This window comes from Chenopodium album, chromosome 16 (genome assembly GCF_948465745.1).
Source record: "Chenopodium album chromosome 16, dcCheAlbu1.1, whole genome shotgun sequence".
Lineage (NCBI taxonomy): Eukaryota > Viridiplantae > Streptophyta > Magnoliopsida > Caryophyllales > Amaranthaceae > Chenopodium > Chenopodium album.
The window spans coordinates 17,787,344-17,803,481 of record NC_137849.1 but is presented as its reverse complement, the minus strand read 5'-3'; the positions used below and the strand labels follow the sequence as shown (position 1 = coordinate 17,803,481).

Here is a 16,138-nt window from a genome sequence, read left to right as displayed (position 1 = left end):
TTTTGAATGAACATCTTCCCAATTGGTAGTGGTATACACGGTTTGAGAATATGCTTGGTTGATTCTAGGATGGCGTATGCTAAGGTAGCGTGTCTAAGAAATAGGGGGATCATGAAACCTGATTCTACTTGTTTGTGGCATGTTTGGTAGTTGCTTCCTATAGTCGATTTGACACCAATAGTGAGTTTTTGCTACATCCATGTGAGGTTTACAACTTTTCAAGCCTTCTACACTTACTTGCATGAGCGGCATGGATCCTTGACTATTGAGGACCTAATCTAGAATCTTGAATCATAATTCTCAAGACCGAGACCGGACCATCTAGGGTGGACAAAGGCATCTTTTCGGGGTGGTAATTTTTCTTTCTAGGAAAGTCTTCATTATTTTTGGTTTTTGGGTTTACATTTGCCTTCTTGCTAACCATTTGAGCCTTTTTCCCTTCTTTTCAAGCCACATCTTTAGAATTTTGAGCCTTTTGTTTCATTTTTGTTCCATTTTTGGTTTTTGTGAAGCAAATGATCATGTTATTGGAGATTGTGGTATATGAGTTTGGGTATTGGTTCTTATTTGTAAGCAAGCTTATATTTTGTATATTTTGTGAATAATGGAAAGTGAATAAATGAATAAGCCGTCCAAAGTTATAAAAGGCAAGGACATTCAAGTGCAACGTTGAAAAAACCGTCCATAGTTAAAAGAGGCGAGGACAATTGTTATGAATTTGAAAAATGCAAAAAAATATAAACGTGAAAAATGAGAAAATACAAAAATATTTTGATGTGAATCTTTAGGATTACCACCAAATTCTAAATTTTAAGCTTACCCTCACCCTTTTTTCCCTTACGTTACTACCTTTGAAAATCCTTTTGAGCTAGAGGTTGAGTCACATATCGGGGGAGGGAATTATGAGTTATAGCCTATGGAGAGGGAATGCATAGTTAAGACGTCGAGTAGCCTAAAATATGTTCTTTTCCGGTTCCTTCGAGGAACTTTTGAGATGCTCACTAGAGGGAGATTTATGACTAGTAGGGAGAACGCGGTAAGATTGAATGGGATGAAGATGGATTGTGATTACTAGTTCTCTACGCTTAGCATATTCAATGTTTCAATTAACCTCGGATATCTTGGAACGTGCATACCCTTATTTGCTTAAGAAAGTTGTTTATTCATTTGAAGTGTAGTCATTTTGTAAAGTCCAATACGTAAAGGTTTTGATTTTACTTTTCTTTTAATTTCTTTTACTTTTGTGATTTTCCTCATGTTTATTTGTTGAGAGTTATGGGTTAGGCTCTTAGAAAACCTTTTCGAGATCTCACTCGTCCTCATAAGAGATTTTGGGGTTTAAAGGGCTTGTTATAAATAAAAACAACCATGATTCCTACGATAGTGAGTCTTAGTTTATATTCTCATCTCATTCTTTCTTTTTCCTTATTGAATAAGTCTTTCATCCCTTTCTTGCTTGCTTGGTTTTGCTCGAGGATGCGCAAAAGTTTAGGTTGGGGGAATTTGATGAGTGTCATTTATGGCACTCATTTTTTCTCTTTTAAGGTGATTTTAGATTGCTTTTATTGATCTTTTCATTCCTTTTTCCTTAGTTTTGCTCTTTATTTCTTTAGTTTGCACTTTCCTTAGTTGATTTTCCATTTTCGTGTATTTCTTGGTTTATTTTGTATTTTACCCTTTTCTTTGTTTGTTTTCATTCATTCTCAGGTCAAGATCGTTGTCTAAGGATTCCCGAGGTTTCTTCCTGGGTTTTTCATTGATTGTGATGCTTAATGTCTTCTATTTGAAGCCCAGGTATGGAGATGTATAAGTTCCAAGTTTCTTTAGGACGTGCATTCAAGCCGTGGGGGCACCAATTTTTGTATTGAAACCACCGTCAAGGTGTTTAGAATCTGCCATGCTTCGTGTTCATCAAGCACACCAAGTGGAGTGCACGAGGAGCATCAAGTTGAAGGGGAAAAGAGCTGCCCTGCTCCTAGGTGCGGGCGGGCGCGACAATGGGGCGGCCGCACAGTGGGGTGGGGCGGGCACGTGGTGCTCTTGCGCGGCCGCGCCTGTTGCTCCCCCTATTCTGTACCTTCTTTTGCGCGGCCGCACATCTTCTTGAAGAAGGCCGGGCTTATACGGGTCTATTTTGGACGATCTAACCAACTTCTTTTTGTTAGCTTTACTATATATAGATTTTTCTTCTATTTTTAGAGAAGAGAATATTTGGGAGATTAGAGATTTTTAAAGAGAGAATTGATTGGAGAATTTTTCATTAGATAAGTCATTAGAGAAGAGTTAGAGAATAGTTTAGAGAGAGAAACTCATGGTTGATGATTGATGATTGATTCTAAGCACATTTCCTTTGATTTCATCAAAGTTTGTAAGGATTTCTTTTACTTTAATGCAATCTTTAGCTTTTGATTTCAATTGTTTTGCTAATTGTTCAAGTTTATTGATTAGTTGATTGAATTTGTTTAACTGAAATGATGATGATGAATTTGTTGATTGCTTAGTTTTGATCTTGACTTCTTCCATGGATTGTGAGTAGTTTACTTGCTAGGGATGTGGTGAAGCATGTTTGAGTGATGAATAATAGCTAATTGGGGGTTTTTGATTAATTTAGCATTAGGATTAAATTGGTTGATTGAAATTGTGCATGTGTTATTAGTTAAAGAGTAGCTAACTTTAATTGTCATACTAGATTGCATTGTGAGTCTACTTTGATACGGACAATTGATTTGTAGCTCGCATTTGTCGATTGAGCTTGGTTAGTGACGTTCCTAGTTAGAGTCTTTTGTAGTTGGCGCTAGTTAGACCTCTAGGAGATAGCTTGTTGAGCTCTTTTGATTGCATTGTCTATCTTCCCTCGCAATACTCGAATTAATCAATCTCCAACCCGATTAGTGTGTGTCCATTGCAAGTACATGTGGATTCTAAATCCCTAGTGTCTTGATATATTAATTTACTTGGTTTGATTAGTTGAATTAGATAACCTACACTACCATCTTACCTTTCGAAGTAGCTTGATATTGGCAGTAGCAAATTTCCCCCCATTCCTAGTGGTTCGACCCACACTTGAGCCCCACTGTGATCATGCACTTAAGCATGGTGGCGTTAAAAGGGAAGGAAGCTAGAGCAAAAGAGTCTCCAACAAGTTTTAGTAACTTGTAAACCGTTCACAGGGTGAAGGTTATACCCCTTCACGATCCATGAGATCGCTAACTCCATAGTAGTCCTGAACGATGACTGGATATTCGGGGATGAAGGTACAAATCTAACCTAAAAGAGATTGAACCTGCCCTAAAAAGGCCTCTACTTTATTCTTTTCATATTCATGTGCGCTTTTTGACTAACATACAATCAATGTATTAATCGTAAACCTGTTTATCTATGTTTGCTGATAATTAATGCACAAACAAATCTATTATTGGCGATCACTTGAATTATAATCATATTAGCTTAACAAGATTATTAATTATCTTATTAAGCATGATTACAAGTAAAAATTCCCTTTAAACCTGCAAGAGAGGGCGTGATCAAGCAATAACAATAATAATATCAAGCAACATAATAACAACAAACCATCATAATAATAATCTCAATCTCATCAAAGCATAATAATATTAGCAAGATCCTTGGCATGATACTAACAAGATTAATAACAAATCCTAGCATGTCACTAAACATTAAAGATCAAAGCTTTATCCCTAACATAGTACTAGCATGATAGAAGAAAATAGGAAGTAACCTAAACATGATACTAGAAAGCAATAAAAGCATCCTAACATGATACTAGGAATCATAAACACATCCTAACATGATACTAGGAATTATTACAATCTAAACATGATTTTTATATCAAAAGAATAATTGAGCAATTAAATTACTTACTTCGATGCCTCGTATCTTTTTCTAATAACAAAACACACACGTTAATAACTTCAATAACAATATTAAATTAAACAATTAAATTAAATAATTGAAATAAGGATTTGGGACCAAACCCTCAGAAATTATCAACCTTTCACGTCTAGGGTGAAGGCAACCTCGAACTCGACTAGGTGTGTCTAGAACTCGTGAATGCGGAAATTTGTAAAAAGGAAAGAGAAGAAAGAGGGAGAAGAACAAGCTATTGGCTTGAGAGAATTAAGGATGATTGTGAATCTTGATGATTCTCAGTGCCTGAAAACGGGGAAATACGACCGTATTTATAAAGAAAATAGTCTGGAAACGATAGAAAAGAATCAGAATTTGAATCGGAATAAAGCTGGCCCCTATCGCCAGCGACACAGCCAAGCGCGAAACGACAAGCATCACGCATGGCGACATGCTCTGTCGTTTGGCACTAGTTAAAAGATAAAACGCGCTTTTGTACGGAATCTTTTTCTTAAAATAATTAAGCAATTAAACTCTGTGTTTATAAATTTTAAATCAAATTTTATCAAAATAAAACACTTGTTTTATTTCAAACCAAATTCATCATTTTTCAAAAGATATAATTATTAATCCTAACGCTATTAGAACTCAAAATAACCTTCTAGACTACTTTAGAAAATTAGAATCAATCCTAATAATTTTAGGAATATTAATTAATGGGCCCTCTACTAGATCATTGGGCCATAAAACCATTTCAAACCTAATTCAGTACTTTGCCCATAACTTCCTCATTATTCATCAGAATAGGGCTTATAATATATCACTGGAAAGCCCTTTGCGAGCTCGACCCAACTACACTATTATCGGACCCTCGTCATGGACCAACCTAAATTGGACTAGCAATTTTCATAAATAGATAAGATTTTCAAAAACAGATTGAAAGATTTTATTAAAAATAACCGCATCACAAGAGTTTTCACACTTTCACCTCGTTTAATAATCAAGTGACGTGAAAGGTACTCATCACTGGGTTTGGTTTTGGGGAGACACAATTGGGTGTCTACACAAGGCATTAGCCAAGTTGCCAACAGACTTGGTTAGCTGCAAATAAACAAAAGGGCAAAGATAAGACAAGGCAGATAAGCTAAGGCAAAAGTAAAGCAAAGCAAACAAGCTGAAACAGATAAGTAAAACAATAAAAACAGGCTAAGGCAAAAACAAGAAAATAAGCAGAAGGAGGAAGCTAGAGCAAAGAAGAAAACCTAAATATATAAAAGCTAACCTTCTGCAAATCATGGCACGCAGTTTCAGCAGGGAGACTGGCTTAGCTGTTAGTAGAGTCAGCAAGAAGATGAATGCCTTGAGTTAGGCGGTAACCCAAAGTGTCTCTATTCTGCGGGTTATCTACAAACAAAGATTCGTCAGCCCGAACATTCATCAAAGGGCGGAATAGAGCGTTCTCAGCCCCAGCAAGGCACAGTAAAGGACGAAGAGTAGCATCAGTGGGAACCTCCCCTAACTCTATATGTCTTGTAGGATTGAAATTGCCTCCAGCAGAAATTGAGGTTGCAAAAAGGGGGTTCTTAAAACCATCACCCAAGAAGTGGTGAACGCAGCGATTAAGCTCACTAGAGTTTTGGGTGCTAGTTTCCTTAGCAGCATTCTCGCCAAGAAGCCTAGTGTTCGTAGAGTGAGAAGCAAAAGGGTCAAGAGTAGAAGAAGTACGAGCCTTTTTAATAGTAGGCTAATCGGCATCACTTGAGGGAGAGATCCTGCTTGTGCGAACTCCCAAGCTGAGAGTGCCCAACCCTGCTAGCACTTCGCAGACGGCCTTGCAGTCTTGAAGGGCGAGGGGGAATCCTTGGAAGCTCCATAATCGCCTCATCAAGCAATTGGAAGTCAAGAACTTCAGTAGAAGGACCAGTAGCGTCCTTAGCAGCAATGGTAGTACTTATGCTTGGAGAGTAGAGAAGAACATGCTCAGTAGAAATTGTGGTTTTCTCACCCACCACAACGTCAGCCCTAGCCCCTTCAGTGGGAAACTTAAAGACGTCAGCAAAGTCATCAGCAGTATCGTTTTTGGAATCATCAAAAGCTTAATTCAGTGGTTCGTTTACTGTAGAGGTTTGAGGTGCCACCCTGCCGGAAGCCGCAACAGGACTCTTCTCAGGAGAAGCACCCGGCACCACTAATTCCTCAGACCCTGAAGTAACATCCTTGGACGAAGGATGAGTTTGCCGTCGCCCTCCAGCAGTAGAAGATGAAGGCACCACCAGACCTTGCACGATCAGTAGTGGTCATAATGCCAAAAATAACTCTCAATTTAGCTGGGGCTAAGTGAACTTCACCCTTCAAAGAGTAAGCATAAACCTCTAAGGTCTCAAAAAGTTTTGGAGGATTATCAAGAGTGGTAGTAAGAGGGTCCTTCCAGTTGTCTTTCAGCGCAAGAATGCCCCTATCAAGTTGGTCATAATCTTAAAATCAGGCACCAAAGGAGACAGAACAAAGGGTACAAGAGTACAACATAGGGAAAGGCAAACAAAGAAAAACTCTTACAAATATAAGGAAATATAAAAAGAAGACAAGGCCTACCAGGCTCATGGGTAGAACACAAGCGCATAGTAGAAAGCTGCGCATTGCCCACAATGTAAAAGGAGTTGAGCAGCCAAAACTTGGAAAACTTGGCATCACCTGTGCCTGCTCCCTGTAGCACGTCAAAAGCATTTGTTTCGCGACAGATTCTGTGGGAGAAACAGTAACCCCAGCTATATTAGTGCGAATCTCCCAGAAATTTCGTGGGACAGTAAAAGAGGAAGGCACTACATCCTAAAAAACTTTCCAGTCAAGTTCCTAAAGCGGCCAAGCTTAGGGTAAGACAAGACTCGGCCCTTTTTGGGAGCCACGTTATACCACCCAGACTCGAAACCAGAAGATGACCTTTTTAGGCTCATTAGAGACTTGAATAGATGCAGCGATTCTAGGTACCACAGTAAACATATCAAAGTGTGCAGAGAAGCAGGGGGCAGAAAAGCAATACAAAGATTAAAGGCCTAAAAGACCTTGTCCAAAGTAGGGTTAAGGGGGAACCTCAAGCCTAAGTCTAGCTGAGAAGCAGACAACTTAGAGCCCTCAGCTGGCAAAACTAGCTTGTAGCCCTGGCCAAACCCACAAAGCTTCTGCCTCACAGTAGCAAGATCCAACTTCCTCGCGTCCTTACGCTAATTGGAATCCAACACACAATTTTTAGGGCCATAACACCGTTCATCTAGGAAAAAGCTAGATTTTCCCTACTTAACAGGCTCCTCTACGTATATAGGCTCGCAGTCGTAAAAAGCACGTTCACTGGGAGATTCAGCTACCCCACTCATATTCGCAGCAACAGGAGAAGGAGAAGGTGAAGAAGTTGCAACACTGCCACCTCGCACTACATAATGGTCAAACCAATTCACATCAGCCATGTCATCAAGCGTAGCAAAACTGTTTAAAGGTTCAACATGGGGAATAGGACTAACAAGAGAAACATCAAGAGAATTAGCCTTGACCTAGTCAGCTAATAGTTTATGGTGAATTACGCGCCTCCATAAACGGGTGAAATGGGATATAGGAACCCAATCCTAAATAAGCACTCGCTCGCAATAAGGGTCAAAAAAATCAGGACGAGGTCTAGGCCAAAAACGGCGAAAAGCGCTGCCCTCGGTAGGGTAACTACTACCCAATCTAGGTGCAACAGGAGAATTCGCAGCAGTACTCACCTCGCTCTCAGCAGGAGCGCGATTGAAAGGCATTACCATTTGCAAAGGAAGGGGGGGAAGCAGGAAAACTAAAAGAAGTGTGCACAGAGCGCTCACCTTAGTGAGATGACTCAGAAGGAGAGACGAACTCAGCGGCCACAGAAGTCTCGCTCATATTTTGACTGTCAGTAGCGTCGGACATTCGAAAATCTACAAAGATAAAAAAGCTCCCCAAGAAGACGAAGAAAATAAGATGCAAAAAATCAAGGATTAGTCAAATCTTAAAAAAGAGCAAGCGCAGGAAAGGCAACGCAAGAATTGGGGGAAAAGAATTGCGAATACAAGTACCACAACAGAAGGGGAAGAATAATCTAACAAAGGCAGTCGAAATTGATTAAAAAGACGCAATTTTATGAAGAACAAACGCAAAGAGAAAGGAATTGGGTACATACATACAACAAATGGCACAATAAAAGTACCTTTATGACAAAGGTTGCAGAAGCAACGAAGCACAACAACAATGGCGATACCAAAGAGCCAAGCGTAGACCAAGGTTTCAAACTGCAACCAAAAATGCAAGAAACCTCAGTGAAAATGAGGAAATAAGAGAAAACAAACAAACAAAACAAAAAAGTAGAACAAAAGCAAAGATGAGAGAAAATAAGATAGACGAGAACTTACAACAACAATGGGGGAGCAACGCACGTCTGTGAAGAAGAAGAAGGGCAAGAAATTTGAAAAGAGAAAGAGGAAGATGAAAAAATGAAGAAGGTAAATTTAATGGCGAATTACACAGGCGATTGAGTCAAGCAACAAAGCCAAACCACCATGTCAATTGAGTAAAAATAAAATGATCACTCAGATGGCTAACACGTGTCCCACTCATGCAAGACATTGTTCCCGCCAAAAAAATAATAATATTAATAATAATAGTAATAATAAATAATATATAAAAATATAAATTTCAGCGGGAGTAATCGAAATTCCTCCCTACAAGCTCGTCATTTCTCAAACTTCAGCGAGAGTAATCGAAATTCCTCCCTACAAGCTCGTCATTTCTCAGACTTCAGCGGGAGTAATCGAAATTCCTCCCTACAAGCTCGTCATTTCTCAGACTTTAGCGAGGGTAATCGAAATTCCACCCTACAATCTCGTCATTTCTAAGACTTCAGCGTGAGTAATCGAAATTCCTCCATACAAGCTCGTCATTTCTCAGACTTCAGCGGGAGTAATCGAAATTCCTCCCTACAAGCTCGTCATTTCTCAGACTTCAGCTGGAGTAATCGAACTTCACCCCTGCAAGCTCGTCATTTCTCAGACTTCCGTTCGAGTAATCAATTTTTCTCCCTGTAAGCTCGTCATTTTTCAGACTTTAGCGGGAATAATCGAAATTTATCCCTGCAAGCTGGTCATTTCTCAGCCTTTAGTGGGGGTAATCGAAATGCCGCCTAATAAGCTCGTCATTTCTCATACTTCAGCGGGGGTAATCAAAATTCCTCCCTGCAAGCTTGTCATTTCTCAGACTTCAGCTGGGGTAATCGAAGTTCCTCCCTACAAGCTCGTCATTTCTCAGACTTCAGCGGGTGTAATCAAAATTCCTCCTTGCAAGCTCATCATTTCTCAGACTTCAGCAGGCGTAATCGAAAGTTGTCCTTGAAAGCTCGTCATTTCTCAGACTACAGCTGGAGTAATTGAAATTCTTCCCTGCAAGGTCGTTATTTCTTTGACTTCAGCAGGAGTAATCGAAATTCTTCCTTGCAAGCTCGTCATTTTTCCAGACTTCAGCGGGAGTAACCGAAATTCCTCCGTGCAAGCTCGTCATTTCTCAGACTTCAGCGGGAGTAATCAAAATTACTTCCTAGAAGCTCGTCATTTCTCAAACTTCAGCAGGAGTAATCGAAATTCCTCCCTGCAAGCTCGTCATTTCTCAGACTTCAGCGTGAGTAATCAAAATTCCTCTATGCAAGCTTGTCATTTCTCAGACTTCACTGGGAGTAAATTCCTCCCTGCAAGCTCATCATTTCTCAAATTTTAGTGGGAGTAATCGAAATTCCTCCCCGCAAGCTCGTCGTGTCTCAAATTCCAAGTGGAACAATTAAAGTCCCTTCCAAGAAGAAAATTATTCTTCTAGCATCAGCAGGAATAAATGAAACGTCCTTTGATATAAAAAGACATACGCGTCGCAGGCAGAAAAAAAGCCACTATCATTAAGCATAAGCACAACGTGTCTTCACCAACCTACAGCATGACCAATCAAATCTCATAATCGCGTAGTCAATTCAGAGACTTCAGGGGCTAGTGGTACACGAGATAATTTAGCTAGACAACCCGTTGAGCAACCGCTAATAAAACCATACTCTCAGAATAGCTGGCATGAGTGACCTCATATCATCTCTTGAGGAGTTAGTTGTAGGGGATAACTCCTTCTGAACTATTTCTTCCAGCCGGAACCAATAAAAAAGGCTACACTGCGCAAACAAGAACCGGCATGAGTGACCTCATACCACCTCTTGAGGGGCTAGTTGTATAGGATAGCTCTTGCGCACTTATAGCTGGAAGAATTATTGAAAGGGCTCACCAGCACAACAGAGCTATCCCGCAGGCTAACCAAGTAAGACTTCCCACGAAGGAGATCGTACACCTATTAATAAGGGATAAAGCACAACGGAAAAAAGGTTAGACACAAAAGTTATTACACTCTTTACATCTCTCTAAGTACACTTTCTCTCTCTAAACACATTCTAACTTAAGCATCGGAGAAGGGTTCCTCGAGCCACCCCGAAGGGCAGTTAACGTGTGTTGCCTTTCGCAGGTCGTCAACGGGACTCAGCTCATACAACCAAAACCCTTGGATCCAAACCTGAAACACCTTCTTTTCAAGCCATATCTTTGGATTTTGAGCCTTTTGTTTCTTTCTTGTTTACATTCTTTGTTTTTGTGAAGCAATTGATCATTATTTTTGGATATTGTGGTTGATTGGTTTGAATATTGATTTTTATAATGTAATAAAGTTTGTTTTGTGTATATTTTGTGAATAAAAGGCAAATGCGAAGTTAAAAAAGCCGTCCATAGTTAAAAGAGGCGAGGACATTGCAAGAAAGTGAAACAAATCAAATTCAAACGCTTTGGCAAAAGTGAAAATAAAATTGTGAAAAATGAAAAAGTTCAAAAATATTTTGATGTAAGTATATTTGTCCCTATTTTAAGCATTGAGGACAATGCTTCATTTTAGGTTAGGGGGAAGCGTTCTTACGCTTTTTGTATATATGATTGTGATTTGGGCTTTGAATAATCTTGGGGGTGTTGGTGTTTTTTTTGGTGATTGCTTGATTATGGTGTTGAGAATTGATCACCCTTAGCTTCACAATTTAGATATACCACCAAATTTTAAATTTTAGCCTACCTTCTCCCTTTTTCGCCCTTACATTACTACCCTTCTCAAGACCTTTTTACTTTTGTGGTTGAGTCACAAGTCGATGGAGAAAGATGTAAGTCATGCCTATGGAGCGGTGTGCATAGTGAAGATGTCGAGTAGCCCTAAAATCTCTTCTTTTCCGGTTCCTTCGAGGAATCATTGAGATGCTCGCTAGAGGTGGATTTGAAACTAGTTGGGAGAACGTGGTATGATTGTTTGAATTGAAGGTGAATTGTGTTTCATTAGTTCTCTATGCTTAGCATATCCTATGTTTCAATTTACCTTGGATATCTTGGAACGTGCTTACCTTTATTGTATAAAAAGTTGTTTATTCACTTGCATTTGATCATTTGCAAAAGTTCATTTCAAAAGCTATTTGTTTGAATTTGTGATTTTACTTTCTTTTTATTGATTTGCCTCATTTTTACCTTTAAGAGTTATGGGTCAAACTCTTTGGATACCCTTACGAGACATCACTCGTCTTGATTGGCGACTTTGGGGTTTAAAGGGCTTGTTGTAACTAAAATAACCGTGATTCCTATTTCTTTCCTTTTTATCTTTTGAATAAGTTTTTCATCCTATTTCTACTTGCTTTTGTTTTGCTCGAGGGCGAGCAAAAGTCTAGTTGGGGGAGTTTGATGAGTGTCATTTATGGCACTCATTTAGCCTCTTTTAGGATGATTTTTTATCTTTTGAATAAGTTTTTCATCCTATATCTCTTTTATCTCTTTTTCTTTAGTTTTACTTGTTATTTATTTAGTTTATGTTTTCCTTAGTTATTTTCAAATTTTTTTACATTTCTTGGTTTATTTTGCCTTTTCTCCTTCATTTGTTTGCTTCTCTTTCATTTTAGGAGATTGGTGATGTTCAAAGAGCTCAATGGCATTTTCTCGGGGTTTATAAAGCTAAAGATGCAAGCCGGTCTCTCCCCTTGAACCTCAAATGCTAAGGAGTGCAAATTCCAAGTCTTCATGGCCGTGCTCTCATGATGCGTGGTCATAAAAAATGGTGTTGAACCCATCGTGGAGGCCTTGGAAACTGCCACCCCTAACATATATCAAGTGGAGTGCACAGAAGCATCATTAAACTTACGAGGATGCTCTCCCCTACTCCCAGGCACGAGCGCGCAGGTGGGAGGTGCAGCCGCGTAGTTGCTCTCCCCTAGTTCCGTACCCTTTTCACAGCGGCCGCACATTCAGAGGAGAGGGCGTGCCTATTGGGGTTCATTTTTGAAATCTAACTAACTTCTCCTTTGTTAGTTTTACTGTATATAGAATTTCTTCATTTTTAGGGAGGGAATGAAGGAGAAGGAATTAAAATTAGACTATTGATTGAAGTTTAAGAGAGAGAAGCTTAAGATTTTGGAAACTTTGTTCTTAGATTTTAGAGAGAGAAACTTGGTAATTGATGATTGCTACATTTTGATCTTCATTCACTTTGATATTGATCAAAGTTTTGTAAGACTTCTTTCCTTTTTAACGCAAATTTAGTGTTTGATTCTTGATATATTGTTGAATTTCTATAGTTTGTTTGATTTGATATTGTTGATATTTGGATTGTAATGTTGATGATGAAATTGATGATTAGTTTAGTTATGCTTTTCAATTTTACAATGTGTAGTGAGTAGTTCCTTTGCTAGGGATGTGGTGAAGCATGTATGAATGATAAACCATAGCTAATTTGGGGTTTTTGATTGATTGAATGATGTGATTATATTGGTTGATTGAATTTGTGCATGTGTTTAATTTGATGAGGAGTAGCTAACCTTGATTATCAAGCTAGATTGCATATTAGTTTTCAATGATACGACAAATTGATTTGAAAGCTATTATTATCTATTGATCTTGTTTTGCGATTTTCCTTTGAAGTCATTTGTAGAGACATCTTGCTTGACCCTACGAAATAGCTCTTTAAGTGATTTTGATTGCAAATACCGTTTTCCCTCGCATTGCTTGATTGATCAATTTCCCGATTCATCAGCTGATTTGCTGATGATTCGGGTCTACGTTGTCATTCTCCCTGTCAACCGCATAATATCTTTGGTGCATTTAGGCTTTGGGAGGCTTAGGACTGCCTCCACTTTTTCAGGGTTAGAAACTCTCATTGACTAGGACGCCTAAAAACTTCCTAGAGCTCAACCCAAAAATGCATTTCTTTGGGTTGAGCTTGATATGATATTTGTTCAGTGTGGCAAATGTCTCCGCTAAATCCATGATGTGCACTTGCTTGCGTGACGCTTTTAACAATTGATTCGTCAACGTATACCTCGACATTTTGCCCCTTCTGGTGCATGAACACCCTATCCATTGCTTTATGGAATGTATCCCCTGCGTTCTTCAGCCCAAAGGGCATGGCTATATAATTGTACACCCCCCCCTTCCGTAATGAATGCAGTCTTCTGCCTGTATGGTTTGTGCAGGATGATATGGTGATTCCCTGAGAAGGCATCCATGAAGTTTTGCAGGGCATGAGCGCTGTTGAGTCTACCAACTAATTAATTTGCGGCAGCGGGTAACACTCTTTTGGAAATGCTTTCTTGAGATCTCTTAAATAAACGCAGTTCCTCCACTAGCCATTTGCCTTTTTGACCATGACCACATTGGCTAACCACTCCGGATAGTCACAGGGCTTAATGAACTTAGCTTCCAGCAACTTGTCCACCTCTATCTGGATGGCCTGGTTTTTCTCCGTGGAGAAACATCGTTTTTTTTCTTTGACCAGCCTGATGTCTTCTTTCACATTCAGCCTATGAACCATAACCTCTTGGTCAATTCTTGTCATTTCATCCGCTTAAAATGCGAAGATGTCCTTATTTGCTCTCAGCAGTTTTATGAGGTGCACCTCTACTCCAGGGTCAATGCCTTTTCCAATTTTCACTGTTCTTGAGCTATTGACCTCTGTGAGTTGAACTGTTATATGCTCCCCGCTGGGTAACGGCCTGGCTACCTCTTCTTTTGCGGGCTCAAAATTCTCCATTACGAGCTTCTGCTCGTCTTTCTCCTTATGGTATTCTTCTCGCTTCCTTTTTCTTGACTTCCCCTCAACCTGATCCTTAGACCTTGGCTCTAGGCCAGGCTATTGTCAGTCCTGGCTGGTTGCTTCAAGGCTGTGATGTAGCATTACTAGGCTGTTTTTTAGTTTCCCTTGAGCTTTGCAGATCTTCCGTCATTGGCTGTGTATGCCATGGAAAGGTGATAAGTGGAGACCACTCCACCTATCTTATGGGTGAGCGAGCTTCCCACGATCACATTGTAGGGTGACGGGGAGACTATCACTAAGAATTCAGCTCGGACATCATGACGCCTTGACCCCTCTCCAACGCAAACTAATAGCTTCATTACGCCCTCAGGGACCAATACGGATCCATTGAACTCGGTGACTTCGTAGCTCACCCGTTTCAGGTCTCTCTTATCCAACTTTAGTACTTTGAACGCAATGATGTATATTATGTTAGCTGAGCTGCCACCGTCAATTTGTACTCTATCCACGTCCCAGTTTGCAATTCTCATTGTAACTACCAGGGGGTAGATTATGTCTTTCTTGTCGTATTCGTTGAATATGGCTCGCGCCTGCAGGGGAAGAGGCTGCCATCTTCGCCTTTCATTGTAACCTATTTGATAGATCATTGCTCGCAGGTCGGTTCTTGTCCTGTTTATGGTTCCTCTATGCATCGGTCCACCGTTGATTACATGAACCCTTCCCTCTAGCCTACTGTCTCAATCTCTGCCCTCAACTGGGCCCCTATGACCCCCTCTACGGTCATAACCAGACCTATCCTCTTCCCTTCGCCTAGAGGAGTCAAAATGTTGCTTGAACTGGTTCAAGTACCCTCTCCGAACAAAGTCCTCATTGTTATCCTTCAAATGTGCACACTCATCGGTGGTATGTCCATAGTCCTTGTGAAAGTCACACCACTTGCTGGGGTCATGAATCCTGTTCACCATCCTAGGTGGCCTCTACCATTTATCATCGGCTTTGTTTACGCAGAAGATATGAGATCTCGAATGAGTAAGTAGAGTATATTGATCAATCCTACCAGCCCTGGATCCTTGCTTCTGGTCTAATATTCTTATCCCACTGCCCTGTTTGCATCCCTGCGACCTTGCTCAGATTTGATGGGCTGATCCACCCTTGCTATGCTTTCTGTCCTCGTGGCTTCAGCCTACTAAACTAGGTCACTTGGTGTTTTCCTATTTAGTATGGCTCTGTCAGTTTCGTCCGCTTTTATGAACTCATGCGCTTTGCCTAGCACTCCAGCAAGCGTTTTGAGGCGCTTTCTCCCCATGTACGCTCTGAATGACGAGCCCGGTAGCAAGCCGCTCTACATTGCCAGCAACGCTACCTCCTAACTCATATTTGGGATGGCGGTTGCTTCTTTGTTAAACCTGGTAATGAACTCCCGCAGAGGCTCATCCTTTCCTTGAACCAATGACATTAGCTCGGTGATCATTTTTGTACGATCCACGAGCGTGACGAAGTGTTCCATGCACATTATCTTTAGCTTATTATAGGAATAAATAGATCCCTTCGGGATGGCTCCATACTATTCGGCAGCCAGCCCTTCTAAGGTCGATGGGAACGCTTTACACCAGATTGAGTCTGTCATAGTGTATAATACCATGTGATTCTCAAATGCTGAGACATGATTCTTTGGTGTGGTGGTACCGTTTTACTTACAACTGGGCATGTTGACTTTCTCCATCGGCTCTTTCGGAATCTCCCTGTAAAATGGGTAATCATCTGGAATCACCTAGATTCGCGCTCGTTTCTCCCTGTCCAGACACAGTCCCCGCTCAGAGGCCGGTGACCTGCTACGAACGACTCGAGTCTCCAAGCTGCCCTTATCCTAGGCTGCCTCCTCCACACTCCACTCTCGATTCAAATTTCGAGCTTCTAGTTCTAGTACCTTCTTCCTCAGCTGGACCAACTATTTCTGCTATTGGGTGAGAGTTACATGTGTTGCCTTCTTCATGGCTGACTCCGTAGCGGTAGCTACTGGTGGAGAGCTCGTCCATTTACCGAAATTAGTAAGGACTTGTCATGGCTGCCAGATGCTCTTTACTGCACTTAGAGAGGTTCTATAAGATGGTTGGCATGTTGACAGGTAGCGGTTTCTAGGTTATTGGTG

At 40.4% G+C, this 16,138-nt stretch overlaps 1 protein-coding gene across 1 annotated transcript; it reads right to left on the bottom strand.

Moving 5' to 3' along the window:
• Positions 1 to 14,144: 14,144 nt before the first annotated feature.
• Positions 14,145 to 14,519, bottom strand: LOC145583945 (uncharacterized). The gene has a single exon (XM_081640891.1). The coding sequence runs from the start codon at positions 14,517 to 14,519 to the stop codon at positions 14,145 to 14,147; it is 375 nt and encodes a 124-aa protein (XP_081497017.1).
• Positions 14,520 to 16,138: the final 1,619 nt, after the last annotated feature.

Bases quoted from the DNA above. Each gene is read 5' to 3' on its own strand.
- LOC145583945 (XM_081640891.1), bottom strand. From the start codon at position 14,519: ATGAGAATTGCAAACTGGGACGTGGATAGAGTACAAATTGACGGTGGC.